This window comes from Nestor notabilis, unplaced genomic scaffold (genome assembly GCF_000696875.1).
Source record: "Nestor notabilis isolate BGI_N333 unplaced genomic scaffold, ASM69687v1 scaffold4347, whole genome shotgun sequence".
Classification (NCBI taxonomy): Eukaryota; Metazoa; Chordata; class Aves; order Psittaciformes; family Psittacidae; genus Nestor; species Nestor notabilis.
The window spans coordinates 16,472-42,214 of NW_009934954.1; the positions used below are offsets into that span (position 1 = coordinate 16,472).

The 25,743-nt window shown below is 49.0% G+C and overlaps 1 protein-coding gene across 1 annotated transcript; it reads left to right on the forward strand.

Moving 5' to 3' along the window:
* Positions 1-3,323: 3,323 nt before the first annotated feature.
* On the forward strand, positions 3,324-25,453 carry LOC104408098 (exocyst complex component 1-like). Its single transcript, XM_010017582.1, has 17 exons — positions 3,324-3,447; positions 4,764-4,891; positions 8,161-8,320; positions 9,080-9,273; positions 12,422-12,649; positions 14,116-14,248; positions 14,910-15,019; positions 15,526-15,675; positions 15,967-16,060; positions 19,800-19,912; positions 20,109-20,228; positions 20,655-20,710; positions 21,235-21,475; positions 22,186-22,369; positions 23,035-23,234; positions 24,996-25,190; positions 25,298-25,453. Exons 1-17 carry the CDS (start codon positions 3,324-3,326, stop codon positions 25,451-25,453), a joined length of 2,586 nt encoding a protein of 861 aa, XP_010015884.1.
* Positions 25,454-25,743: the final 290 nt, after the last annotated feature.

The following is a 25,743-nucleotide window of genomic DNA, read 5'->3' on the forward strand; positions in this document are numbered from 1 at the left end:
CTATCTGGGTGCTGACGGCTGAGACTGCAGCGCTACAAAACAGCTTTCTGTGAGCTCCAGGAATGTCGGAGTAAAGCCAGAAATCTTATAGGAACTCCTCCTTTCCTGTGTTATTCCTGAATTTTAATGTGAGCCAAGCAGGATGGTCTTAAAAACCCCTCCCTGCTTTCAGTGGAATCAGGGCTCATGTGCCATGCTGGCATCTGGACCAAGATCAACTGGGTTCATGCAAGGTATTTTGGGCAAGGAGATATTCCCCCCCGTGCTCCCTGCAGTGCCCATGAATGACAATGAAGACAGGTACAGCTGGCTGGAGGAGAGGAAAACCTGCTCCTTGAGTGAGAAGAGGTTAAAAAGGTTGAGTTAACGGAAATCACATGAAATCATGAATGGAAGCTCTGGCATTGCATCATCACTGCCTTGCAGTAAATGATACTGCGTTAATGCAGTCCTGCTGTGCAGAGCAATCATATTTTCCTCTCTTCCATAACGCTTGTCCCATCTAATTTACCCTCCAGAGTGCATGTAATGTCCTTGAAGCTCACAAATTACGTAAGTTGATGTTCCAAGGCACCAAACATAGCAGGCATGTAGGCACAGCTTTACTCAGCTGTGTTTGGCACCCAGACCTGACCCTGGGGGATTAACTTGGAGTCTCCACCACCTCACTGACCTAACCAGTGCTCCCTTGTGGCCCCACTGGAACGTGCTGGAGAAGGCCAGGTTGGATGGGGCTTGGAGCAACCTGCTCTAGTGGAAGGTGTCCCTGCCCGTGGCAGGGATTGGAACTGGAGGAGCTTTAAGGTCCCTTCAACCCAAACCAGTCTGGGATTCTATGAAGTTGTGCATCACGATTATGCATCTTGCTTAATGAGGGCACAGACTGTGCCATTAGCATCCTGTGAGACCCTGAAAGCTCTTATATGTTTCTGAGACCCTTTGCTAAAGGAGGAGGACCAGAGAAACAGCATCTGGCTAGAGGCTCTTCCCTGTTCACCACTTTGACTTTCTTTAACAAAACAAGGAGGAAATGGGGGCGATTCTGCTTTGCTTTCAGTCAAACCCCACTCCATCCCCTGCTGCTCCAATGCTGCACCTGATCTCTGCAGCATCTGCATGAGGGATTTCCTGCCCTGACCTCAAGCAGGCTGCTCACAGGCTTTGCTCAGGTCCTTCAGGCTTCCTGTTTGTCGCTTAAAGCTTTCATTTTACCAGCAAACAGTTTCCTGTTCGAAGGCTTCTGGTGATTGAAATCCTGCAACTTACCCTCACCGAGACACCGCTGGTAAAGCCTTTGATTGCTCTTCCTTTCACTAAGGCTCAGATCCTGGCTGGCAGCTGCCTGGATGGGTGATGGGCACCTCGGAAAGCTTCAGGAAAGCTTCCCTGAGATCCTGAAGTCTCACAGGTTGTCTCTAGAAGAAGGGGGGGGGAGGGGGTTTGACTGGCTCCGCTGCAGACAGCTTTTCAATTAAATTCATGGGAAGTATTGTGCTTCCTGCATTAACTTCTCAGGGAGCTCTGAGCCCTCTATTACTTTGGCTTTCAATCATTGTCCTGTAGCTGTTGCTCAAGTGCTATTAGAAATGAATTAGAGGGTTCAAAAGCAAGAGCAGTGTAGGTGGTCGGGGCTCCAGGCTGCCACCCTGGCTCTGGAGGTGAATGCCATCAGGGGCGGAAAAGCTGACAGGGATGGGGAAACCAAGATAACCGGGTGAGGGAGCGTGCTCAGAGATGCTGCCGTGACAGAATCGTTTTAGCAGTGAATTTCTCTTCTTTATGTATGTTCTTTTGGCCGCAGACAGTTAAAAATTAGTTTAACTAATCGCAGATGTGATTTCAAGCTCGTTACCTACATGGCTGCACTGAAAGCCCCATCACCACGGGGAGGGAGCTGCTGAAGGTTTCATTTGCCTCAGCTCACTGCGGAGCAAGGAGTGAATTTCAATACGAATCCATCTCTATTTGCAAACATTCAAAGTGCTTCTTCTAAGTATTATTATTTTCCTACAGTTTATGTTTTTATTTATCCCTAATTCTTACTAAAATATTTGTATTAAATGTAACCTTTTAGTTGTAGCCACTTTCTCATTTCCTCACCACCTACATCAAAGGCTCTACTAGAAACTGCTGGGTATTAAGACATGATATACAGGACATGAGCTGCCATCTCCACCCTGATAGTGCTGGGTTTCTCTTACCTAGCCATCTCCACGAGTCTTAGGTCTGGCTAGGAAGTTGTGTGGGAACCTTCTGTTAAGAATACTGTGCTTAAAAAAGAGCAGTTTGTGACCAAGCAACAGGTTCTTGCTAAAACACTGCTTCTGCTACGATGATTTAAACAAACCCTTTCCTTCATGCATTGGGTTGACCTGAATCAGTGTTTCAATACCTCAAGGTTGTCTCATTCCAGCCTAGCAATGAACTTGTTGAGCTTTCAAGAGGCTGCACTTGCCATCTCCCTTGCTCTGTGTGGACTGGACTCGGAGCCAGGACTGAGACCCTGAGGTGCTTTGAGCATTGCTTCTAAGGAGGCAGCTGGGAGAGATCCTCTTCATTATTGTGCTCTCTTTCCTCTTCTGTGAAGTGGAGGTCATGGTGTTCTCGCAAAACATCATGAGAGGCCTGAAGCTGGATGCTGAGGTTTCCTTTGATGACTTCGTCCTGCACATCACAGCCATTCTCGGGCTGTTGGAGAAGCACATCTAGCTACATAAGCCAAAAGAGGGGAGAAGAAGTTTGGGTTCATTTCCTCTTAGACTATGAAACTGGCTGCAGAACTTGGCTGTGGGTGCACACGCGTTTCCATGGGGTGCCTGCTCACAGCACACAGCCAGGGACACAAGCACAGCAAGCTGCAGGAAGGGCTCAGCCCCAGCAACTGAGACCACCCTTGGGCTTCCCGTTCTCTCTGTGTTATTGCCTTCTCAGGTTAATTAGCTGATTAGCTTGAAGCCAGGGAAGCTAAAAAGAGCAGGAGACAGGGGGTCTCCCTGGGAATTTAGGAGCCGCTGGCTCTTAATGCTGATTTGTTAATGAGTCTGCAAGCACATGAAACCTGTGAGGGAAGTTTTATTGTGCCCTCACTGGGCTGGATGCACTGGGCAGGAATTCAGACCCTTCTGACCTCCAATCTACCATAATTACTTAGACCTTATGCTGTCTGCAAGACAACAGAGAGAAATCAGTGTGGGGGTGATGTGTTTTAGTGGCGTGCTATTGCGTGTGGATCCCCTCTCAAGCCTGTCTGTGTTTCACAGGGGGTTTCACAAGCATCAGCTGGAGGCACACGTGGGTAGCACTTCCTGTGTCCAGGTCCCACCATGGCTTCTCTCTGGAGCTCACTGGAACAAGACGTGTTCAACCCACAGAAAAAGAGGCTGCTGGAAACTGTTCGTGTCTGGAAGACAGGGAGGAGGAAGAAGATGTCCATTCTGTGTCTTGTGGGTGAGGACCCTGGGGGGCTGTTTGAGTTGCAAACCCAGGAAGGTTTCTTGCAGCTCTAGTCCAATTTGTTCTCTGATGGCTCTTTTCCTCATTTGGGAGAAGAGGTAGGACACCACTGGAGTGCTGTATCTTAAGATTAAATGAAAGAAATCTGTATCTAAAGAGAGGATTTGTGCCATGTCACTGTAGTATGTCAAGAACTGGCAACAAAAGCACAAGTTCCCTCTTGAGTGTCGGGTGATCTTTAGCTGAGTGGAGAGAGCTGAGGCCCTCCACCAATGCCAGGTTATTCATTTTCACCCTTTACATCAAATCTGTCATTAGAGGTCAGCAACAAACCATTCTAACATGACACAGCATTGCAGCCTCATTCTGTCTCTGTGTAGCTTTGATGAGAGTTTTAATGGTACCCAGACATCTCAGGATCTTATTTGATTAGGATCCAAAGTGCAAGTTCTTTGGGAAGTTTTCCATCTCCTTTGGTCTATGCTTTTATATTACTCCATCACTCGTGAGAAGTGGTTAGCGTAGATTTTCTTGGACAAACTTAGAGGGGCAGAGACTTCCCTGCCAATGACATTCTAGACAGCGTAGTCACCTACTGTAGGATTAATTTCTACAGCCTTACCCGTTGTGTTTGACCTAAATGATGCATTTCAGCTTCTTCTGTTGTCGGTGGAGGGCAGGAGGAATATGTCCAAGGGATGATATAGCCTAAAAATAGCATCTAAAACACAAGAGTTACACCTGGAACTGTCCATGTCAGCTTTCTGGAGGTACCTAGCTCACATGGGAGATGATGTAATAGCCAAAATGATGTACAGTGAGCACCTCCAGATGAATCAAGAGGTGACTATAAGTGGATTGACACTGAAACTGATTTGTGATGGCATATGTTGTGTGGGTATCAAACAGCAAAGTGATTTTGGACCTCTTTGGGCCAGCAATATGGTATGTAACTCATAAATCTTATTACACTAGGATGACCTGTTCCAATCACATTTGGATCTTGCTGAAGTATTTCTTGTACCTTGTATAGAGCACAATGGTTTAAAACTCATTAAAATTATTGGAAATCCCTCCATAGGTTTCAAAGTGCTCTGGGTTAAATCCTGGAGAGCACTTCCCATATGTAAATAGTCAGTGAAGAGACAAGTCAGTAGGAAACCCGCAGTATCTTTCCATACAGCCACAGTGCAAAGTCAGTGTCTGTGTGTCCCCCTGTACCTGTCTGCTCACACTGAGCTGTTGTGTACAGGGATATCAGTAACATTGTGGGTTGTTTCTGTTGCTTTCTTCCTGTCCCTCATCCTCAGTGGACACCTTCAGGCCGATGCAGCCGCTTCTGGTGAAGGTCAAGGTAGACCGAGGAGAGCAGTACAAGGTAGCCTACAGGTGGCCTTTAGCAGAGCTGAAGCTGGTAGATGGCAAGACTCTGGATGAGGTAGGATTGATTTTCCTTCTCTGGCAAAGGGCAGAACTGATCATGGGGGTGGGAGAGATACGGTTTGGAAGATAAGATGCCTGTGCCCAAGATGCTGAGGGTTTCCTCCCTCCTGCATCATACCTCTCTAAGGTAGAAATTGTCAAGGTGGCCAAATACCTGACCGGGGTGATCAGTGGGTGGATGACCACTGCCTGGACACTGCTTCCATCAACACTGGTGGGCAGACTCCCGTTACTCCTCAGACAGAGGACCTCCTGGAGCTCTCTGCAGCCACCCTCAGAGGCTGGAGAGACGGGCTGCAAAGCACTGCTCTTGTCAGGTCTCCAGCAGCTGCAGAGCACATTGTCATTGTCAGGCCCATCTGCCGATCCGTGTTGACAAAGCTTCTTGACAGACGTTTGCATGGGGTATTTACAGCTTAAATGGAGGCATTTACTGAAAGGAGGATTATAGGGGGCTGGAGTCAGCGTGAGGCTGTGCTTTTAGGGTGACACGAAGGTGTTTTGGGAAAGAAAGCATGGACAAGATACTCGCTAGCTGCTGCTGGGGCTGGCAGAGCATCATTAGAGTTGGTATAATTAGTTTTGTTATTAATGTGAATGTTCCAGGGGCTCTGGCGAGGTGCCTGGGTTTGCACAAACATAGAAATAAATGAGGAAAAGAACAGCTTTCCATTTCTTCATCCAGGACAAATAAAGTACATCTGCATAGCCTCTATGGAAGCAAAATCACAACTGCAGGTGCGCAGAGCATCTTGATGCTATGGGTAGAGCTGAACTGGTCTATTTTTGTCTTGCATTTTCCTGTAAACAAGGAAGGACAAGCCTTCATTCTGCCTGGGCTTTCTTCTGCCCAATATAAGCTGGGCTACACCAAGTCTTCTAAACTGCTTTGGCTCCTCAGGATTAGAAGATGCCTCCAGGATTTTCAGTCCTTTCCCCCTCATTTGCCACCCCAGTGAGATAAACTGGTCACAATCTGTCTTAAAGTACTAGTGTCCTTTTGAACCCCCTCCTACTGGGAGGTAAATGGAGAACTTGGTTGTCCTGTTTTGCGCCTGTGCTGTGGTTTCTCCTTTAGGTTAGGCAGCTCTTCTCCTTTGCAGGTATATTTTTAGATTGCAGTGACCTCCCCTATTAACCTTCCTTCTGGCAGGATAAGCAGACTGACCTCCTAGGATCTTCTTCCGTATTGACTTCTCTTTTCCCTTCATCAGTCCTGGAGTCCTCTTCCTTGCCTCTTCCACTCTGAATTTGTCCTTCTTGAAGGCAGGCAGCCAGAATCATCCATATCATTCCTAAAATATATTTAAAAGATATTCCTAAAAGATACAAGGAAAAAGTTCTTCACAATGAGGGTGGTGGGACACTGGCACAGGGTGCCCAGAGAAGCTGTGGCTGCCCCATCCCTGGCAGTGTTCAAGGCCAGGTTGGACACAGGGGCTTGGAGCAACCTGTTCTAGTGGAAGGTGTCACTGCCCGGGGCAGGGGTTGGAGCTGGAGGAGCTTTAAGGTCCCTTTCAAACCATTCTATGAAAATGGGATGTACTCACCAGCTGGAGCTGCTGCACAATGTCCCCAGGCAGAGGAGAGGCTGTTGGCATCTCTCAGGGTCCCACTATGGAGACCTTACACAAGGCAACCTCCCCAGTGCAACCCAGTCAGCACACTCCCTCCCTGTTTGCTTGGCAGGTCCATGGAAATCAAACCAAGAGCTCTCCTCTGTTGCTTAGCAGATATTATTGAGTACAGCCAAACCCAGCTAGTGAGTCAACAACCAGCACACACAGCAAGGGCTTGGTCGCCAGGTCTGCTCTGGTGCACTGGGAAGCCTTAGGTTCCTTGGCACCAGCAAAGTACTGACACTGCAAGCCCAGCAGTGCTTAAAGCCTCAGCTCCCTTGACCAAACCCGTATTAATATTTATGAAGTGATTAGCAGATGCCTCCCTGCCTTAATAGCTCCTCCTCAGATGTGCTATAAACCATGAGCACGTAAATTCCTCCCTGGCCATCTCTGCTCTGCGCTGTTGCAGAGGCTGCTACTGAGCCTGCAAGGCAATGCGGGGTGTGATGGATTGCCTCGGGGTGGCTGGAAAGCAGCCCTTAAAATTCATAGGACTACATCCATCCTCATCAGTGCTACGTCTGTTATCATGATTAGTATCAGTAATTGTAAGTGTGGCTTTAAAGTTCTCCAGAAGATGAGATCAGGCTGTGCTGTGGAGCTGGTGAGATGGTGCAGGGAGGAGTTTCTGTGGGATGTTCCTCATTCAGCAACCTCCCTTATTATCTCCACTATGTACCACATAGTGGCAAAACCGAAGTGTCCTGTGGCTGGTTCCATGAGACTACATCCTTTGGGCATAGATACATGCAGAGATATTGACATTTACACAGATGAAAACATGTGGAAATGACAAAGGTGCTTTTATTCCAGTCAATGCTCCTGTTATCTCAGGTGACCTTCCCCTGTGAGGCAATGGGGCTTCTGAGAGATGTAATGTGAAGCGTTTTGGGAGGATGAAGGTGAAGGTTTCAGGACTGAGCTTGTGGCAGCCTGTTTATGGGTTTTCTCTGGGTGTTCCCACTTCTAGAGTAAAGGGAGGTTTGAGATTTCAGGTTGGATGAGGGTTGTAGAGGGGAATGTCAGCAGAGGAAGGCAGGGTGCATGCTGGGCTTACCCCAAATGCTGAACTCCAGTTGATTGGAGCTTCCTCATTCAGCACATTGTTATACTGCAGAGCTTATTGCCACAGGATGCTGTAGATGTATGAATAAGTTCAAAAAGCCATTAGAGGAAATCAGGGACAGGTCCTTCAAGGGCTGTTAAGCACAGGGCTGTGGATACAACCTCTGGCTCAGCGAGCTGCCGGATCACGGGCTGCTGGAGGCTGGCAGGGAATCCTGAAGGCAATATAACTCTGAACTTGCCCTTTGAATCCTTTTCACCCATGAATCTGCCACCAGCCACTGTCAGGATTCATCAGTGTTCATGCCCACGACCTGCAGCGAAAGGTGAGGGAGCTTTATAACCTGAAAAGAACCCAGCGTGCTGGATGAGGACACTGGGTCTGGTTGATCACTGGTCAGACCTACTGTGGGTGTCCTGGTGTCCATGTCTAGGTTCAGAATTTGTGGGCATCCTTTTGCTTGGTGCTTTTATCATGCCTGTGATTATCAGCCAAGTGTCATGAATACACCTCTCAAATCCTACCCACTTGCTCAGTGGTGTCTAATTGATGTGGTAATGAACTGCTGACATCTAGGCAAGCCTGGATTTTGACCTGCACTTGGATAAGGTTTACAAGTGGACCGCGAGCAGCTTAGAAGAGAAGAAAGCCTTTACCAGATGCTTGTGGAAGCTGAGCCACCGATTCCTGGCCGGCTCTATCGCCTTTGTGAATGTCCCCTCCTATGCAGCAGAAGGTAATTGTTTTCCTTGTCACAGGGTCTGGGTTTTTTGCATCATCACTATCATTGCTTTAGGAATGGGAGGTGAATACATTTAATGTGAATGGGGATGATGGGAGAAGCTGAGGTGGGTACCAGTGAGAGGGAAGCCCAAGGATCCACGTTCTGTGCATCTGAAGGCACAGCCACCTGATTTATACACCCTTGCCATGAAGATAGTGCAAGGCTGGGAAAACAAAGAGATGAACAGTTTATCTTGTCTCCAGAGATGCTATCTGCACTCTGGGGTGGGGAAGGTGAGCAGTAAAGTGTTGGTAATGTCAGGCTGGGGGAGACTTGCTGCCTGCGTGGTGACATTCCCCAGCCAAGAAATACAGATAGAAATAGATATAAAAATGTATTTCAATCTACAAACACATGACTATCAGCGTATTTGGTCAGGAGAAGCCTGTTCATCTCTGAGATTTGTCTCAGCTCTGTATAACAAACACATCAACATGCCCCAACACACAGTCCTCGAGAGGTGAGCAAGTACAAACACAGCCAGAGCTCAGATTACATTTCAGATGTCCATTTTGTCCCTCTTTCAAAGCTGACCCTTTATCCCATGCACATCTTTCTTTGCTTCATGCTGTGATCTTACTCGAACTGACAGCAGACTGAGAGCACTGGACTCGTGTCACTTGGACTCAGTGGGGCTAATATTAGCAGGGCTAATAAAATGACATAGATAGAAGGCTTTGGCCATCTCCACATCTCCTCCTGCCCATGCAGGGAAACAAAGGCCCCAAGAAGAAAGGAAGGACCCTGCAGAGGCTGAGAGCCAGGAGGAGCTCAATATGTACCAGGAGATGACACTGAAGGAAGCTGCTGATGTGCTGAAGCTGATGGAAGAGTACGAGCCACTTGTGAACAACTCCGTGGCCTTTGCAGAGCAGCTAAGCAATGACCTTCATGTGCTGGATGAGGTACAGGGGTGACCAAGGGTTGTGACTCAACCAGAAAGCCTTTAACCTCCTCTGGATAGGAAGGATAAAGGCTGCTGAGTAGAGAAGGAGGGGAGGAAAGTGCATATAAAAGGTGGGGCACGATGAAGAGCAGACAGGGTGGTCTGACAGGTAGGGATCTCTGGAAAGAAAGGAAAGGGTCAGCAATGATCCCTACAGAAGGAAAAGCAGCAATTAGGGAGAAGGAAATGAAGGGGTAAATTTAACAGAACTGGGAGGGGATAAAAAGTCAAAGATAAACTGTAGCAGAGAAGGCACACATTATCTTCAGGCTGTAGAGCTTAATTTACCTTATTAGAGTTGCTATATTTTATTGCATTTCTGTAGAGGACAACCTGATTCTTTGAGTGCTGGAGCAAGATAATGAGCTAGCTGCTTTGAGCATTTATCTTAAGCTAATATATCTGCTATTAGGATTTTATGAGCAGGTAACTGAAGAACAAAGGGGAAAAAAATAAGCCAAAGGAAGTATCTTAAACCATACAAGAATCCAACCCCCCCTAAATCCAACCTCCTTTACCTGCAGTATTTGCTGTGTTCCCAATCTGCATTTACATATGACTTGCTACACTTGGAATCTTAGTAGTTAATCTGGAGAACCAAACTCCTGAGGTCTGCTCCTGCTTGCTCTTGGCAAGTCTTCCAGACACTTTGCGACTGTTCTCAGCTGTAAAATACCCAATGAGAGCAACTAATGAATCTCTATTAAGTTATTTGAGATGAAAGGCACTGCTGAATACATTATTTTAATGCCCTCTAATGAATAAATGTCACTTATTGCTAATACAGATTAATTAATGAGATGTTTCTATTTCTAAGGTTTAATCTATGATATTAAGCGTTATTAATACCAGCAGGTTAGACTGGCGCATGCATATATTCACATGTTTTTCCACACATCCCAGCGATGACACCTTGTCCTGCTCTTCCAGCACTAATCACCCTCTGTTAACCCATCCCTTCTGGGGATGGCAAACACCACACCAGCAGCAAGGAAGCACTTACCCCCTTCGGAGGGAGGGAGAGCACGGCCCCGGCACCATGAGCTTTGATTTCCACATTGGTATTCCTGCATCCCGGCAGGACCCCAGCCCTCGCTGAAGCACAGGCAGCGCCTGGCAGCTCTGTGCTGCCGGCAGCAGGGCAGTTACTACCCTTTCCCATATGGGGGTTCTCCAGAGAGCCCTTTCTGCCAGTGCCACCAGTGATGCTTTGCTCCAGGCACCCCCCATGGGTCTGTGCAGCCCTAACAAGACTATCTGGAGGTGCAGCAGTGACGGGCTTATGGCTGTGATTTAGGAAGAGTTAACAAAACACGGAGCTGGGGCTGGGCGCCTGGTGTGCGGCTGGAAAGCAGCAGTCCGGGAGCGGGGCGCTTTGCTCCCTCCCAGCTCCCTCTCGCCAGCCTGTGTAGCCTGGTTGGAGCACGCGTTGGTGCTTTCAGAGATGAGTATATGTGTGTGTTAGCAAGCTCTGCTTCAGCTCCAACCCCTGAGCCTGCTGCAGGTGAACCTCAGCCTGCCCTGCCATCACCAGGCTCCCTGTGGGAAGCTGCATCGTTTTGCGGTGGGGTAGTTTCATCTCTGCTCTTTACTAGAGATGCTTTGTTGTGTTTGCTGTGATATCAGGCTTTTCTCTTCTACACAATTCCTCTGACCTTGCCAGGTGCTTCATGAATGTGCCTGCGTCTGGAGCCATTCTCCACAGTCCTTTCTCCCACACTTTCCTAAAGCAGCACTGTATTTGTCACAGGAGAGTGTAACCCACGCTCTGCCGGCGACACTGGGGCCACCTAGTCCAGATATGTGCTGCAGCGTGGCGCTCACATTTGACAGGCACCTTATAGCACTGCTGCAGTGTCTCATCCTGCATGTAGCACCTCCAGAGCTGGAACTGCAGCTCATCTTTATCCCAGTAGCAACACAGGTGGAGCTTGAGGAAGAGAAAGTCCTTAACACGGGGCTTGTAGGTGTCCAGCATCTCCTGTGTTTTCACCCTGAATTCTGAGCTCGGTCCAAGCCACAGTTGGGTTGACAAGACTTTGCTTCTCTTCGCCTGACCATTTCCCACCAGTGAGCAGAGCATGGGGTGTACTGAGGGTGCAGATACTTCTGCTGTTGTTCTTCATTTAATGAAAAAGCCATCAGATAATTGAAACATCAGAAAAGACAAACTTCTTTAAAAGCTTTGTTAATGGAGAGAAAAATGGCAGCCTGGAAGCCTCGTGCCTCCCAGGCCTGAGTCTATTGATTGTTTCCTTTGATACCCTGCGTGGTTCACAGGCCTTGAAAATGATACAATTTTCAGCAGTTAATCTCTAATGGAGCTTGTCAGCAGCCATTAACACGCTGATCTATCTCCACCAGGCAAAGGCCTGAGACCTCCCTAGGCAAATTGTGCCTTCGGTTCCTGTATTAGAGACATCTATGTGCGTGTCTCATGCATGGTTTCACTGTTTATTAATCCCTTGCCAGAGCAGCTCAGCTGGGTAACGCTCTGGCAGCAGTGGCGATGCCCAGAGCAGTGCTAAACGTGCTGTGACAAGCACTTGGCATGGCCATAGTCCGCATCAATGCATTAGATCCAGGCAGGAATGGCCAGTGCCTCAAAGCTGGCGTGTTTCCTTACAAATATTGTGGGATGGGCACCCAGGTGCTCAGGGGACTTCACCAGCTGTGGGGGCTGAGGGTTGGAGACTCCATGCAGTGTCCAAGTGGGGCTGTCCTAGTGGTGCAGAAGCCAGCAGGGCTTGGTACCCTCTCCCAACCTACAGACTGTTGGATTTACCCAGTGACTCCACAGTAACGTCTTTGCTGTGGCAGACGAAAGTCCCCCGAGCGTACCCCTTTCCCAGAGAAGGGGTCTGTTCTACCCTGGCACTTGGAACCTGCAGATGGTTGTGAGGTAGAGTTTTAGCCAAGTGCAAAGACATTGACCTTGTTCAGGCAGTGATGCAGGACACTTGATGCAATTATAGCAGCACCTTGCACGTTATGACAACAGGGTCTCTGCTTTGACTTGGCATGGTGAAGGTCAGGATATTTGCCTCTGAAAGGTGTTGGCCAGTCCCTGCTACAGTGCTGAAGGCCTCTGTTTCTTCACTTCACAGGCCAACCTTAGAGCCATTATCTCTTCTGAGAAGCAGGTGACACAGCTGATGAGCAGCATTGACGAGGCCCTGGCAGAGGTGACCAGAGTGGAGGAGACATTGCAGATCTACGATGAGCTACTGGGAAGTGTGAAGCAACAGATGGACCACATCCACCGGGAAAACTCCTTGCTACATCGCATCATTTCCAACAAGACAAAGCTGGTGGATGAGATTCTCTTCCTCACGGTGGGTGGGTTTGCAAAGACAAACCTTCAGCCTGTTGAATCCATTAGGAAAAACTTCCAGTGAGCCTCAAACACACTGAAAACTATTCTCTGTCTGCAAAGGCTGCAGAGATTCTCTAGCTTAGAAATGAGGGATTTTGTTGTGTTGATAATGTATAAGGATGGCCACAGAGCTGGGATGGACTGCAGGTAGACATGATGTGCAGTACCCTCACTGTGGTCCGGGGCTGTAAGAAGGGTTTCTGAAAGTCCTTTTCCTGGGCAAGATTAGCCTCAAACGATGCAATGACAAGGACCTTACAGATGCAGCTCTGCAGCCTTTTGCTTGGGATGCTGCAGTCTGCCTTTCACTGTCAGCTTTAGGACCTTCTTCCTGGAGGCTGCTGGGGCAATGCTTTCATCCGGGCACCCAAAGCACTGAGATGCTCCCAGCCTTGTGCCTTCAAATTCCAGGCATGTCTGGATTGTGGGTTTTCCTATGGGAAGCAATGGTCACTGGGGGTAGTTTCTTTCCTCCCCCCCTCACTTGGTAGCTTTCAGTTTCTATCTTTATCCCAGGGAAGTCCAGCTCTCATTAGCAGATGATCAGTGGTCAATGCAATAGCCAATAACTGTTACCCAGGAATAGACAAGCAGGGTACTTAAGCAGCAATTAGATCCTGAGTGTGCAACACCCACCCCTGCTCCCATCTGCACTGATAACCTCACATGCAGAGAAACAGATGGGAATGTTGGGTGGGTCCTGAAGAAAACCATACACCTACCGCGGGAGAACCATTCTGGGAATGTTTGCCTGGAGAGGATGTTTGTCCAGAGACCTTGTTCCTTCTCTTCCCACTGATGGGACTTTACACATTCCTTTTCTCTCCTTTTTTCCCCTACCCTTGAAGGTAACTTCACTGATAGGTCAACGTCTGCCATCAGCTGTGGACTTTGTTCACCATCCAGAGCAGCTTTGCTCTGCAGCTCTCAGCGAGAGACACTGGTGCTGGAGACAGCACAGCCAGTGGAAAGACTCTCGATGAGCTCTGGGAATATGGGAAAGCAGATTATTTGCTAACATACCATACCATAAATCAAGAAGTGTGCTGTAATAGCACAGCTAATCCTCACTTCCACTGCTTACAGTGACCTCTGAGCCATTGACCTTTTCATTTCTGAGCAGCTCGAGATGGAGTTTCTGTAGCTGTTGCTTTCTCCTCCCCTCCACTTTGCTGCCAGTAGGATCCCGGAGGTCCCAGAGTTTGGAAACTCAAGCTGAGGTTTGTCAGGGCTTCCTTGGCCACCACTGCAGTTGTTACTGTGCAGACCTTTGGTTTTGGCGTGGACAGAGCAGCCTGATGATCCTGATGGACACGTGCAGCCTGGCAGCACTTGACTGTTTCAAGCCAGCACCTTTTGGGTGGGATGAGACAGGATGAGAAACCAGCTGTGCTTGTACCTGTTCTCTTCTGGCTTTGTTTTCAGACCCACCTCAACCTCAGCAGGGAACACTGTGATGCCCTGAGCCGGGCAGATCTTTCCAGCCCCAGCAGGGTGAAAGCCTGCATTGCTGCAGCAGAGGCTTTATTTGCCTGCATGAACATCCAGATCCATCCTGGTGAGTAGAGATCAGAGATTTACGCCTCCAGACAGCAGAGCCACCAGCTCAGCCACAACCTGTGCTGCACACCCAGCACCATTCCCTGCTCTCCAGCCTCTGCAGGGGCCCCTGAACCACTGAAGATGAGGCAATATTCCCAGGAATTAGCTCAAACACATCCAGGCACTGCAGGCACCTCCCTCTGGACGTAGGCACTGGCTGGTCCAGTTTATGTTAAAGTTGAGGCAAACTTATGTCAAGATCTCTACAATTCCTCTAAACTCCCTGTCCAACCTGGCCCTGAGCACTTCCAGGGATGCGGCAGCCACAGCTCCTTTGGGCAACCTGTGCATTGAGCATGGAAAAGTGGTCATTCATTGTAGCAGCATCCACTTGTGGGTGTTGTTGGAGACCTGCTGGTGTACAAGTGCTTCATCCTGGCATGAAAGCCCATGTATTCCTTGGGAAGAAACTAAGCGTTTATCCTTGCCCATGGTTCGACTGATGGATGCTTTGCTTGGTACCACAGCAAAGCTTTTCCCCTTTGTTAGCTTTTGGGTGGTAGAACTTCCTCCTGGAAGACCTGTCTTGTTTGCCAGTGTGCTGAGCGATGTTGGTTTGCAGCCACAACCACTCATGCTGCCCAATACCACCATGCTCTCCTCTTTTTCCCCTTAAGGCTATCGGAAGCTGCAGTCTGTGGCTGAGAGGCTGATCATGTTTGAAACACTCAAGCAGAACTTCGAGAGCTCTTTCATCAGTCACATTACAAACATCTTCGAGGTACAGGTGAGCTTCACTCCTCATGTTGCAGTTTATAATCCTGGGAGAACTGAATGTTCTGGTGGGATAGCACCAGTGGTGTAGGGGATGGCACTATGGATTCTTCAGGACTCTCCCCAAAGAGGTTGTTTCACGTACCTTCAAGCACTGGCTCTGGGAAGGGATGTGATGTCAGGGAGCTCTGGGATCTCCATCCTTGGGGATTCTCACACCTTGACTGGACACATGCCTGAGCAAGCTCCTCCACCAGGACCTGCTCCCATCCCACCTACATGGCTGTGAGTCTGTGGGTGCCATGTCCCACCACTGCCAGACCCTGGGCGTTCGTTTGGGCTCAGAATTGTTCCCAGGACACAGGATTAAAACTAGAGTTCAAAGTGATCACGGATGCTCTGCTTCACCCTTTATTTTGCTTCTCAAACATATTCAGAACTGGAAATACAGCAAATATTTTACAGAGCTTTTCAAGGCTATGCTTTGTTTGACTCCTACTGCTGTTTCTGTTGCTTTAGGGCAGTGCTCAGGTCCCTGCTCTTGCTCAGCCCATTGGCAAGCCATCTGCACCAAGCCATGCACTCCACCATGAGGAACTGGCACCCTACACCCCGCTCATGGCCTGGCTGAGGAACGCAAACCCAGTTCTATTCTGTGATCTCCCCAAGGTATGGCTGAAATCCTGAACCAATGTTGCATACCATCCACAAGGAACAGATTAGCCAAAGTGGTTAGTTCGTGCTGAGAGCTTGGTTTCACCTAACCCATACAACCCACAAGCTTCCAGCAGCTGGCCCTTCTAGGAGAGTGTCAGGCCAAGTTGGCCACATGAGGTTGGACCTCTGTGCTTGACAGAAGGCAGCCTGGGACTCGGTGGGAGACACTGTGTTAAAGGAAAAGGTCCAAAATGCTGAAATTTGGTCTTTTTGCTTTCATCTGGTCATTTCTCTACTTTCCAGGTCTATGCCCAGAACCTCAGCAGACTCTATGACCGGGAAATCAAAGCCTTTTTTGAACAGGCCAAAACCTTCTTGGTAGGAAGAAGGAAAGGAAGTGAGTTGCTAATATGACCTTTGCGCTGCTGAGCAGTGATTTGTTTGCAAGTAGGGAATCATCCCCTGTTGCAGGTGTCTTCCCAGGTTTTGTGCCATGAATTTATCTCCTCCTCCATGGACTGGCTCTGCAGTTGGCAGCATGTGACAAAGCCCACTCTGCTTTACACCAGGCAGTATTTGTGTGAGCCTTGGCTCTGTGCATTACCCAGTTTCGTTTATCTGCTTTTCCAAGCTGTAGCTTTTATCCACCTTCCCTTTGTAGGGCTCAGAAATGATGCTATAGCTGTGAGAGAGGAGGACATGGGACTACTTGGCTAATACCTGCTCCATAATTCATGCAAGCAGAGCTGGCCATGGAATCCTTAGGTGCTCTGTTTCCCTGTAAAGAGATGGCACCAATCCTGTCCCTGGAGACACAAGTGTATTCATAACAGTATTTGTGAGAGCAGAATGATTTCATAGTGAGCCAACTGTGGGTCTGTGTTGTCCCAAGGTGATCATTTCAACTCAGATCACTGCATCTGACTCAAAATATTCCAGTCAGGTGTTTCTGAAGATAAAAAGAGAAACTGATCTGTCTCCTCTGGAAGTTTTTTATTGCAGAAGTCATATTTTCCTTCAGCAAAACAAAGCACTGTAATGGAAAGTTCCATGCCAGCTTGGCCCAACTTGAATGTCAAAAACCACTTTGCACGGTGTGTTTAGTCTATCAGAGCACTTGCCTGGCTTCTTCCAGATCTGCACCTACTTCATCAATTGGTGTCCAGACCCCAGCGCCAGAGGATGAAGCCTAGGGAAGGAAAGGGAGCTGGTGGCTGAGGGATCCTGGGGAAGAGCTCTGCCTTCTCTTCCTTTCTGCACTTGCAGCAGTGATTGTACATCCCTCATCCAGCTGACCCACTGCCCTGATATTCACCCATCCTTTGTCTTCTGGGGTGAAATCCATGCCATTCTGGTGGGGTACAAGGGGTGGTTAGGGAGCCCCCGCCATAGGCATCTGGAGGTAGCTATCCCAAAGCTCACCAGACTGCAGGATCAGACCGTTGCAGGTGATTTCCAGTTCTGTAGCCCTCCAGGACCCTCTCCCACACTTTCAGAGTTGATCATACAGGGCAGGGTGAATATCCTGGTGTTTTGCTGTCATCTCCTCCCTCACCACACAGCTCCTGCACTCAGTGCAGCAGAGATGGGCATGAGATTTGCCTCACTGGGTAAAAGAAATAGTTAAAAAAAGATAACGTTCCTCTCCCACCCCCTCTCTCCGTGCCTGGACACATCTTTTCCTGGGAAAATGTGCTCTTTCTCGCTTTAAAATAGCTCCTGATAAGAGGTAATGAACACACTGGCAGCAAGCCTGGGGAATTAGCAGTGAGGAAGCAAACGCCAATCTGTGGTTTATAAGATAATGTGATCAAGCAGCATTTCCTGAAGAAGGGTGATTGCTTTTATTTAAACAGAAGGAAATAACAAAGATTATGGGTAGATTAAAGAGGTTCCTATTTGCAAAGTGATTGATGGGACTTGAATTCTGCAGGGTGATAGAAAATAGAAGCACCTGAGTTTGTCTCCTCAGGACAGCTGGGTCTGCTCAGAAAGCTGTCAATATGGGCAGCATTGCACGGGGAGAGAAATGCTCTTAAAGAGGCCCTTGATGAAAACAAGCTTGTTAAATAAGAAGAAAGAGAGCACAGAGCATGTGTTGCAGCCAGATCCGCCTGATCCCCTTTTGGTAACTGTTAAACCAGTAGTTTCCTTCCAGTGCTCTGTCTATCTTTAATGCCTGTGTGAGCCCCATGAAATGGGAGTAATTAAAATCCCAGAAGAGAACCCAGTGTCTGTGAAACTCATGGCAGCAGTAGGAAGACACCTTGATGGCTACAAGCCTGTTACTGCACTGCTGTATATCACCCGGAGGTGTCTGCATGTTGCTTGGGCTCTTTGCCATGGGATGAGGCGAGATGAGCTTTGCTGGTGCTGGGATGTGCTGGCACCATGCTTTGCTCCATGGGGTGAGCTCTGGGACAGGTAGGAAGCTCCAGGCTTGGTTGGGGATGCTCAGCCTAACATTAAGGCACCTTCCCAAGGGCTTGTGGTGCCACTTGAGGTTTGCCTGCCCACCTCTGGACCATGGGGACAAAGCAGGAGGGAGAGCATCCTATCTCCTTCTGCATCACATCCCTGTGGAGGTGAAGTCGACCTCTCCCTGGCTTAAGGACCTACCACAGGGTCAACAACACCCTGGCAATGCAGTCACACATCGTTGTGCAGAAGGAGCTCGGCAGCAATGGGCACTGATGTGAGCCTGATCTCCCCCAGCTCCTGGGGACCTTCGGAGACTCTTGCTGGAATATTATCCTGCAGAATGGGTTGTTCTCAAGCTGTTTGTGCAGGTTTGGCTTTGATGAAGTTCTGCAGGAGCCTCACCCAAGGTCTTTCCCTGCTTAGCGGCACGTTGGGATGAGCGGCTGCATGGATGAAAGCCCAGGTTGTGAGGCCACTGGCCTGATAACATCCCTCATCCCTGCTTTGAAATACCCCAGACTTGCTCTCCCGGCCTCTTTTTCTGCTGATTACTTTGGCAGTGAGTTATGAGGGCAGGGAATCAACCCTCAAAAACGATTATTTATGTCCTTTGCTTCCAAATAATCACCTGATGATTTATTGCCTTGTTTCAGTATGACGAGAGAGTTTCAAAGCTAAACCCCAGGCTGCGTATAATTAATCATGAGCCAATAATTAAGTCTTTTCTCCTCATTTTCACAATCCCTTTTCCACACTAACATTTACAGGCTCATGGAATTCTTTCCTATTTCCTGGTTTTGCCACTTCCCAGGAAATGAAATTATTATCACCCATTGCATAAAGTGGGAAAGAGATCATGAAGCAGCTCATTAGTTTTCTCTGTTGTTTTGACAAGGCTGAGGTCGTGAGCAGGGCTCTCTGTCATCCCTCATCCCACTCAGCATGTAGGGGCATCTGACAAACCCTTTCCAAAGGTAAAAGCCGTGCATGTACTGGCTCACATGAAGGTATTTTGATGTTACGAGGAATGGAGCACTGGCTTGACTCACCCTGCACCTCTGCAAGGGGAATGATGCCAGTTTTTAGAATGAATTAGAAAATAATATGGACGTTTCCCCACTGATTTCTTTCAATGAGTGTGATAGTATTTTTTAATGCACATTTCAAAGAAATCTTTCAGCTTTTCCACTTAAGCCAAGCAGCCAGTGAAAACACTATGGAAAAAACCTGGTAATGTTTGAGAAGTACATTCATTTCCAGGTGAGTGTTTCTCAGTTTAAAAGGCTATTTCTTGAGAGAAGCCAACCCTCCCCCCTGCCTGGATATTATTCTATGGCAATTTACCATCAAAACTAAGCAACAATGTCTGGAGCTCTTGCAGGCATTGCTGATGATTTATACTCTTATCTAAGATTTTTAACTCCCCAGTCCTCAAGAGTCAGGACTAAGCACTAGATAGAAAAGTGCTAAACATCACAGTGAAGGAAAAAGAAGTGAGGAAAAAGAAACAAACAGATGTGAAAGGAGATAAAAAAAAAAACCAAGAGCAAAACCTGCTCCTCCCCCCCCCCCCCCCCCCTTTCTGAATCCAGCAGGAAAAGGCCAATTCACACTTAAGATCAGATATAGAAGAGACATTTAGATCTGTTAAAATGATCAAAGGAGCTGGAAAGGGCAAAGGGGACAGAGGTGTCTCACCACCTACCAACATGCAGGTCTTCAGGAAAGCTTCGAAAAGCCAGCAGGGAGCAGGCAGCAGTCCCGATGGAGTCTCCCTGGGAGCAGAGAGGGCCAGGAGCACACATCAGACAAAGGAAACATCATCATGGTAAGGAGCTGAGGCTTTCTAAAGGGTTCGGTGCTGTAACCCATGCCATAGTCCTCCCTCTAGTGCTGTGTACCTGAGACAGAAGCAGAGATGTTCTGACCTGGCTTAGATGTCACATCAGGTGGACATAGACATCTACTCCAGTGTCCTCAGTGTGTGCTACAAGGGTTTTCTAACATGCCCAATGGTTTCTAAGCAGATACTGGAGCAGGTACTGAGAGAGCTACAACCCCTTTGCACTGCGGAGCAGCACTTCATTGAGAAATTCTTCCAGCTAAGCCATGATGCTGCAGACCTGGAGGTAAGTGCAAGGACTGTGTCCTCTCCAGTCCCATTGGCACTGGCTCCTCCCTCCAGCTTGACACAGCAGGCACAGGACAGACATATCAGATACCTGCTCTCTTGTCCTCTAGTGGTGTCAGCAGTGGAGAAACTTAAGACTCCTGATCATAGAATCATTTAGGTTGGAAAAACCTGTTCCAATGTTCGACAACTCTTTTGGTGGATAAGTTTTTCATGATATCCAATCTAAACCTCCCTTGGTGCACCCTGAGGCCATCTCTTGTCCCAGTCAAACATGACTGACAGCTCCAGCAAAATCACAGGACCTCTGAGAACTAAACACAGGACTTCAATATGAGGCAGCAGAAATGAAACCCAGATCCCCATTTTTCCTCTCTGAGGGAGGGCAGACAAATCACGATTCCCATTCCATTCCTTTTTCCAGACATCCGCCACTAAGGGAGGAGAGAGCTCGGCATCTCCTGAGGACCCTCCATGCACCAAGCCTCGGAGCCAGTATGTGGGTGATGAGATGATCTGGAGTGTCCTGCAGGGACAGCCAGAGGAACTGGTGGAAGGATATTTCTCCTTGACCATTCTGGCGCCTACTAAGTGGCCTCAGGTTTGGACCCTGTGCCAGCATCACAGCTGGGCAGAGAGGCTGAGCAGAGCCTGCTGCTCCTGCCTGTCTGCAGCAGCTCTGCTGCAGGGGGGTCAGAAAGCAAGGCTTATGTTTCATGGAAATCATGATCAGTTTTATTTCCTTATTAGCAATGTCACAAAGTGAAAATATGCTACGGAACAGACACCTTCTAAAAATGGCAGCATAAAAACACGGGCATTTTTCATTTGGCTGGCAAAATGGGGACATTTCAGTGTCCTCCTGCAAGCAGGGACAGTGAAGAATTGATGACCCAAACATCAGTAGTCTCCTCTGTGATAGAGAGGACTTGATTCTTTCCTTAGCTTTGCCCTTGCCTCTGCAGCTGGCCACAGGGCCAGTGCCCTCTCCTTTTAATTGCTTACCTTTCCTTTTCCAGACTTGAAGAGCCTATGACCCAGCTGCTGAGCGAGATCTTCAGTTGCCTGGAACCGGAGCTGAGAGGGTTTCTGGATATCTGCAATAAGATCCACCCATTCGGCTGCTTGCAGGTCCTGGTTACCTTGAATGACTCCATCTTTGAGATGTGGGACTCTTCCTCAGCTCTCCCCTCGTCCTTCCTCAACACCATCCTGGGCAACATGCTGCTCTTGACCAAGAACAGCTTCAACAAATGCATTGTGAGTATCACAAGGAGTAAACCCAAGTAGATCTGGCTGATGTTTGACCTCGTCCAGAATCTTCTAGATTTCTAACATGATTGAAAGCAATGCTGCTTTATAGGAGGCAAGGATCTTGCTTTTTTGGTTTTGGGAGGACTAGAACCCCATCGCATCAAGTATTGTGCCTGAGGGAGGTGGGACAAACTTAAAGGCCGCCTGCACCTCATCTTACAAGCATGGTCAATCCAAATGGTTCCCCCCCCCATATAGAGTACTGAGAGGCTGTGGGAGTGAGGGCAGCATGCCGGATGGCTGGAGCCAAGCTCTCCATCAGAACTGGCTAAGAAACCTGGCCCTGAGACCACCAAGGTCAAGGGAAGTCACATGTTGACATCAATTATGTTTGTGCCAAGACCTGGAGCAGGAAGTCTGCTCGTAAACCAGCCTGAGAAGTGCAAGAAGAGGCAGGGGTGAACACCTCTGCTCCAAGAGCTATGGATGTCTGCCTGGGGAGGTTGCAGTACTGTGTCTGAGCAGAGATCTACACAGCCCGGGAGACCAGGCGCACCAGCTCACACAGCTTCACATCCAGCCTCAAAGAGGCTCATGTATCTTCCCATAGGAGATACTGTACATGGAGAAAGTCCAGCCTGTGCCTCAGTGCACCGTGAAATGAGGCTGGGGCCACACGAGATCTGGGAGTGCCATGTCTTGTGCGTTGTTCCCAGGGCACCCTGTGCAGAGAGATTGAGGAGATAAGGCTGCCCAGCAAGCCGAAAGGTGGGATCCTGCCCTCCGTGAGCCGCTTCGAGGAGTTTGTGGGCTTCTCAGAGGAGGTGTTCAGGACAGCTCAGCGGAGAGGGGAGCTGGACAAGGCGCACCGCAGGCTGGCCAGCAGCGTCTTCAGCAGCAGTGAGTACACTGGTGGCTGGATGCATACAATGGATTTCATTAGAAGGGACCTTGCAGCTCATCCAGTCCCAACCCCCTGCTGCTGTGCCAGTGCCTCACCACCCTCACGGGGAAGAGCTTCTGCCTAAGACCTAGTGTATAGCTGCAGCTTCAGGAGTTACCAGCAACCAGCTGAGCAGGGTACGTGCAGGCTGCCAGCCCCCGAGCACTGCCTGGAGCTGGAACTGCCTTCACTTGGGAGCAGCAGACAAATTCAGAGCATGGTGTGCCAGGAGCGTGGCAGCTGGTGCACCAGGATGGTCCCAGTTGTGACAAGGCTGAGACACGTGCAAAGCTTTGAAACTAATGTCAACCTCTCCTTTCCCCTCCGTGGGGTAGCTCCTCCCTACAGATCACACTGTTGTTCTTACAGGCTCAGAGGTCTTGGGAGCAGCAGCCAAAGAGCAACTTCCCTCAAAACACCCAGGTGTATTGGTGGGGAGAGAAGGGTTGGGAAAGCAAGGCAGGTATCTGCTCCAGGAGACCTTAGAGCAGCTTCCAGTACCTAAAGGGGGCTGATAAGAAAGCTGGAGAGGGGCTTTCTGCAAGAGTAAGCCATGGTAGGACAAGGGGGAATGGCTTTAAATTGACAGAGGGGAGATTTAGATTTGTTCCTTCCTTTTAAGTCAATAGTCTGTCCTCAGCAAACCTGAAGGTGAACACAGATATGGTAATGATGGAAAACTTCCACCACATTCACTGCTTCCTGTGCCAAAAGATGATCCACTGCCTGGAAGACAAGAAGATAGAAGCCAAGCAAAGATACAGTGAGCACATGGAGAAATACATCATCACCTACCTGGGCCAGCCACTGGAGAAGCTCAACGTGAGTACACAATAAAGTGGGTCTCAAAGGGCACTTCCCAAAGTTACAAATTCACTGGTGTTCAGATCACCCCTCCCCAAATACAGGCTGGGATTATATCAGCTCCTTGTCATGTCCCCAGTGTTCCCACACCTCCTCTGACCATTTAGTGCTTGGTTTCCAGGCAGCACAGCCCCAGCAAGAACAGGGCTCAGCAGCATCAGGTGCTGGTACCAGTCCTGCATCCCAGCAGCAGCACGAGGAGCTGCTCAGACCTCCCAATTGCGTGCCTGCATCTGGCAGTTTCCTCTCACACGGCTGCCTGGGCTAATCAGCCCAACACGGTTTCACACTTCCCAAGAGGCTGCTTTGTTAATGATGCTCAGAGCATCTGGCTTTGCTAACTCAGACAGACATCCCCTTCTTCCTAGAGATGATGGCTGCTCCCAAGACCCCTCCTCACTCTGCTCCTTCTCTCTTCTCACTGGCCTGAAGAGTCTCACAGACTGAGATCAGCTTGAATTATTTATAGGTCCTGTTACTTTCAATTTGTTTCCAGGGTTTGCTGTCAAACACCTTGTAGGTTCAACTGGAAGATCAGCTCGGTGCCTCATGCTACCTGCAGCCCTGCCTGTTAATGGCTTCAAATGCTTCCTCTGTGAGGGAAAGCAGCATTTCATCGCTCACAACAAAGCAAGTGACATATGAGGACAATTGGATTGTGTACAAGTACAACCTTCCAATACCTAAAGCTGGCACAGGGTGCCCAGAGAAGCTGTGGCTGCCCCATCCCTGGCAGTGTTCAAGGCCAGGTTGGACACAGGGGCTTGGAGCAACCTGCTCTAGTGGAAGGTGTCCCTGCCCATGGCAGGGGTTGGGACTGGAGGAGCTTTAAGGTTCCTTCCAAGACAAACTAGAAGCTTACTGAGGTGCAGAGCAGGATGAGACAGTCATCAGAAAGTGTAAAAAGGAAGGTTCCAGGGGGATAGAAGAAATGACTAGAAGGATAATAAAACACTGAAACAGTCTGCCCAGAGAGGCTGCACAGGCTCTATCCTCAAAAGTTTTTAAAACCTACCTTGAGAAATACCCCCAGGTACCGTCCTTTGAATCCAGTGTTGAAGCTGCTTTGAGCAGGAGGTTGCACTAGAGACCTCCTGTGGTCCCTTCCAGCCGGGCAGATTCTGTGCCTGAAAAGCTCCTGCAGGAAGATGTTTGGCAGCATTGAGCTTTCCCTGGAGCCCTGCTGCTCCTGGCACTTTCCTGAAAGCTAACCAAGGTCTGTATCCCTTGGGATTGGCATAGCCTTGGGCTCGGCATAGCCTTGGGCTCTCCAGCAACAGCCATCCCTGGGGTGCTACGTGCTCCTCCCTACAGAACAGCCTGTCCTGCTTTCACACAGTATCTTGGAAACACCTAAGAGAAGTTGAGTTTTGCCTTAGACTTCAGCAGATTGTTGAATTCCCCAGCCCCACATCCGGCCCCAAACCCTCTGTAGTGAGCAAAGCTCTATGAAGCACCAAGGAACATGAGAGAGTTTCCCAGCAGTCCCATTGCTCCACAGTGCTGCAACCCTTAGAGATGCTGCTTGCTGAGCAGGGAGGGAAGAGAACTGATGAAGCTCCCTATGCCCTGCTTTCCTGGAGGACAAACAGCTTCCGATGCCTCATTTCCACTTAATTAGACATAAGAAGGGAACCGAGTCAAGCAATCAGGTTTCAGCCCTGATGCAGGAGTCTGCCTTGGGGCAGCTCACCAGTGAATGTCTCCTTGTCTTTCCAGCACTTCTTTGAAGGGGTGAAGGCCCGTGTGGCTCAAGGGGTGAAGGAAGAAGAGATCAGCTTCCAGCTGGCCTACAGCAAGCAGGAGCTGAGGAAGGTCATTGACAAATACCCTGGCAAGGAAGTGAAAAGAGCCCTTGAGACCCTCTACAAGAAAATCCACAAGGATCTCTCCCCTGAGGAAAACCTTTTGCCGGTACCTGGTCTGGGTGTAACGCTGTGAGGTTTTGGGGGTGCAGGACCACAAAGCATGTGTGGCTGTCACAGCGCTATGAAGGGAGCTGATGCTCTGCTTTTCCCTAGGTGGTGTGGCACGCTATGGAGCGGGAGCTCATACGTCAGTACCACGAGTTTGAGGATCTGATCCAGCGCTGTTACGCAGGTTCAGGGGTCGCCATGGACTTCACCGTGGAGGACTTGCTGAGCTACTTCAGCTCCATCACTCTGTGCAACACGTAGAGGGAACTGTCTCCACATGTCTGCTGGGAGCAGCTCAGGAATGGAGCTGCACCTTTAAGTACCTAAGCAAAAAATCCTTCCCCAGCTGAAGTGTGGTATATGGAGGTCCCATCCTGAACTTAACACCAGGTGCCTCTGACTTACCAGTTTGAGTCTAAATCTCCCTTGGGGAAGTGAAGTTCTCAGACTCAAGTCAAACCAACTTCCCAGCTCCAAGAAACCATCACGCAGCCAATAAAGGAACATCCCAAACCTCAAATTTCTGCCAAAGCAAGTGCCAGCACTGCACC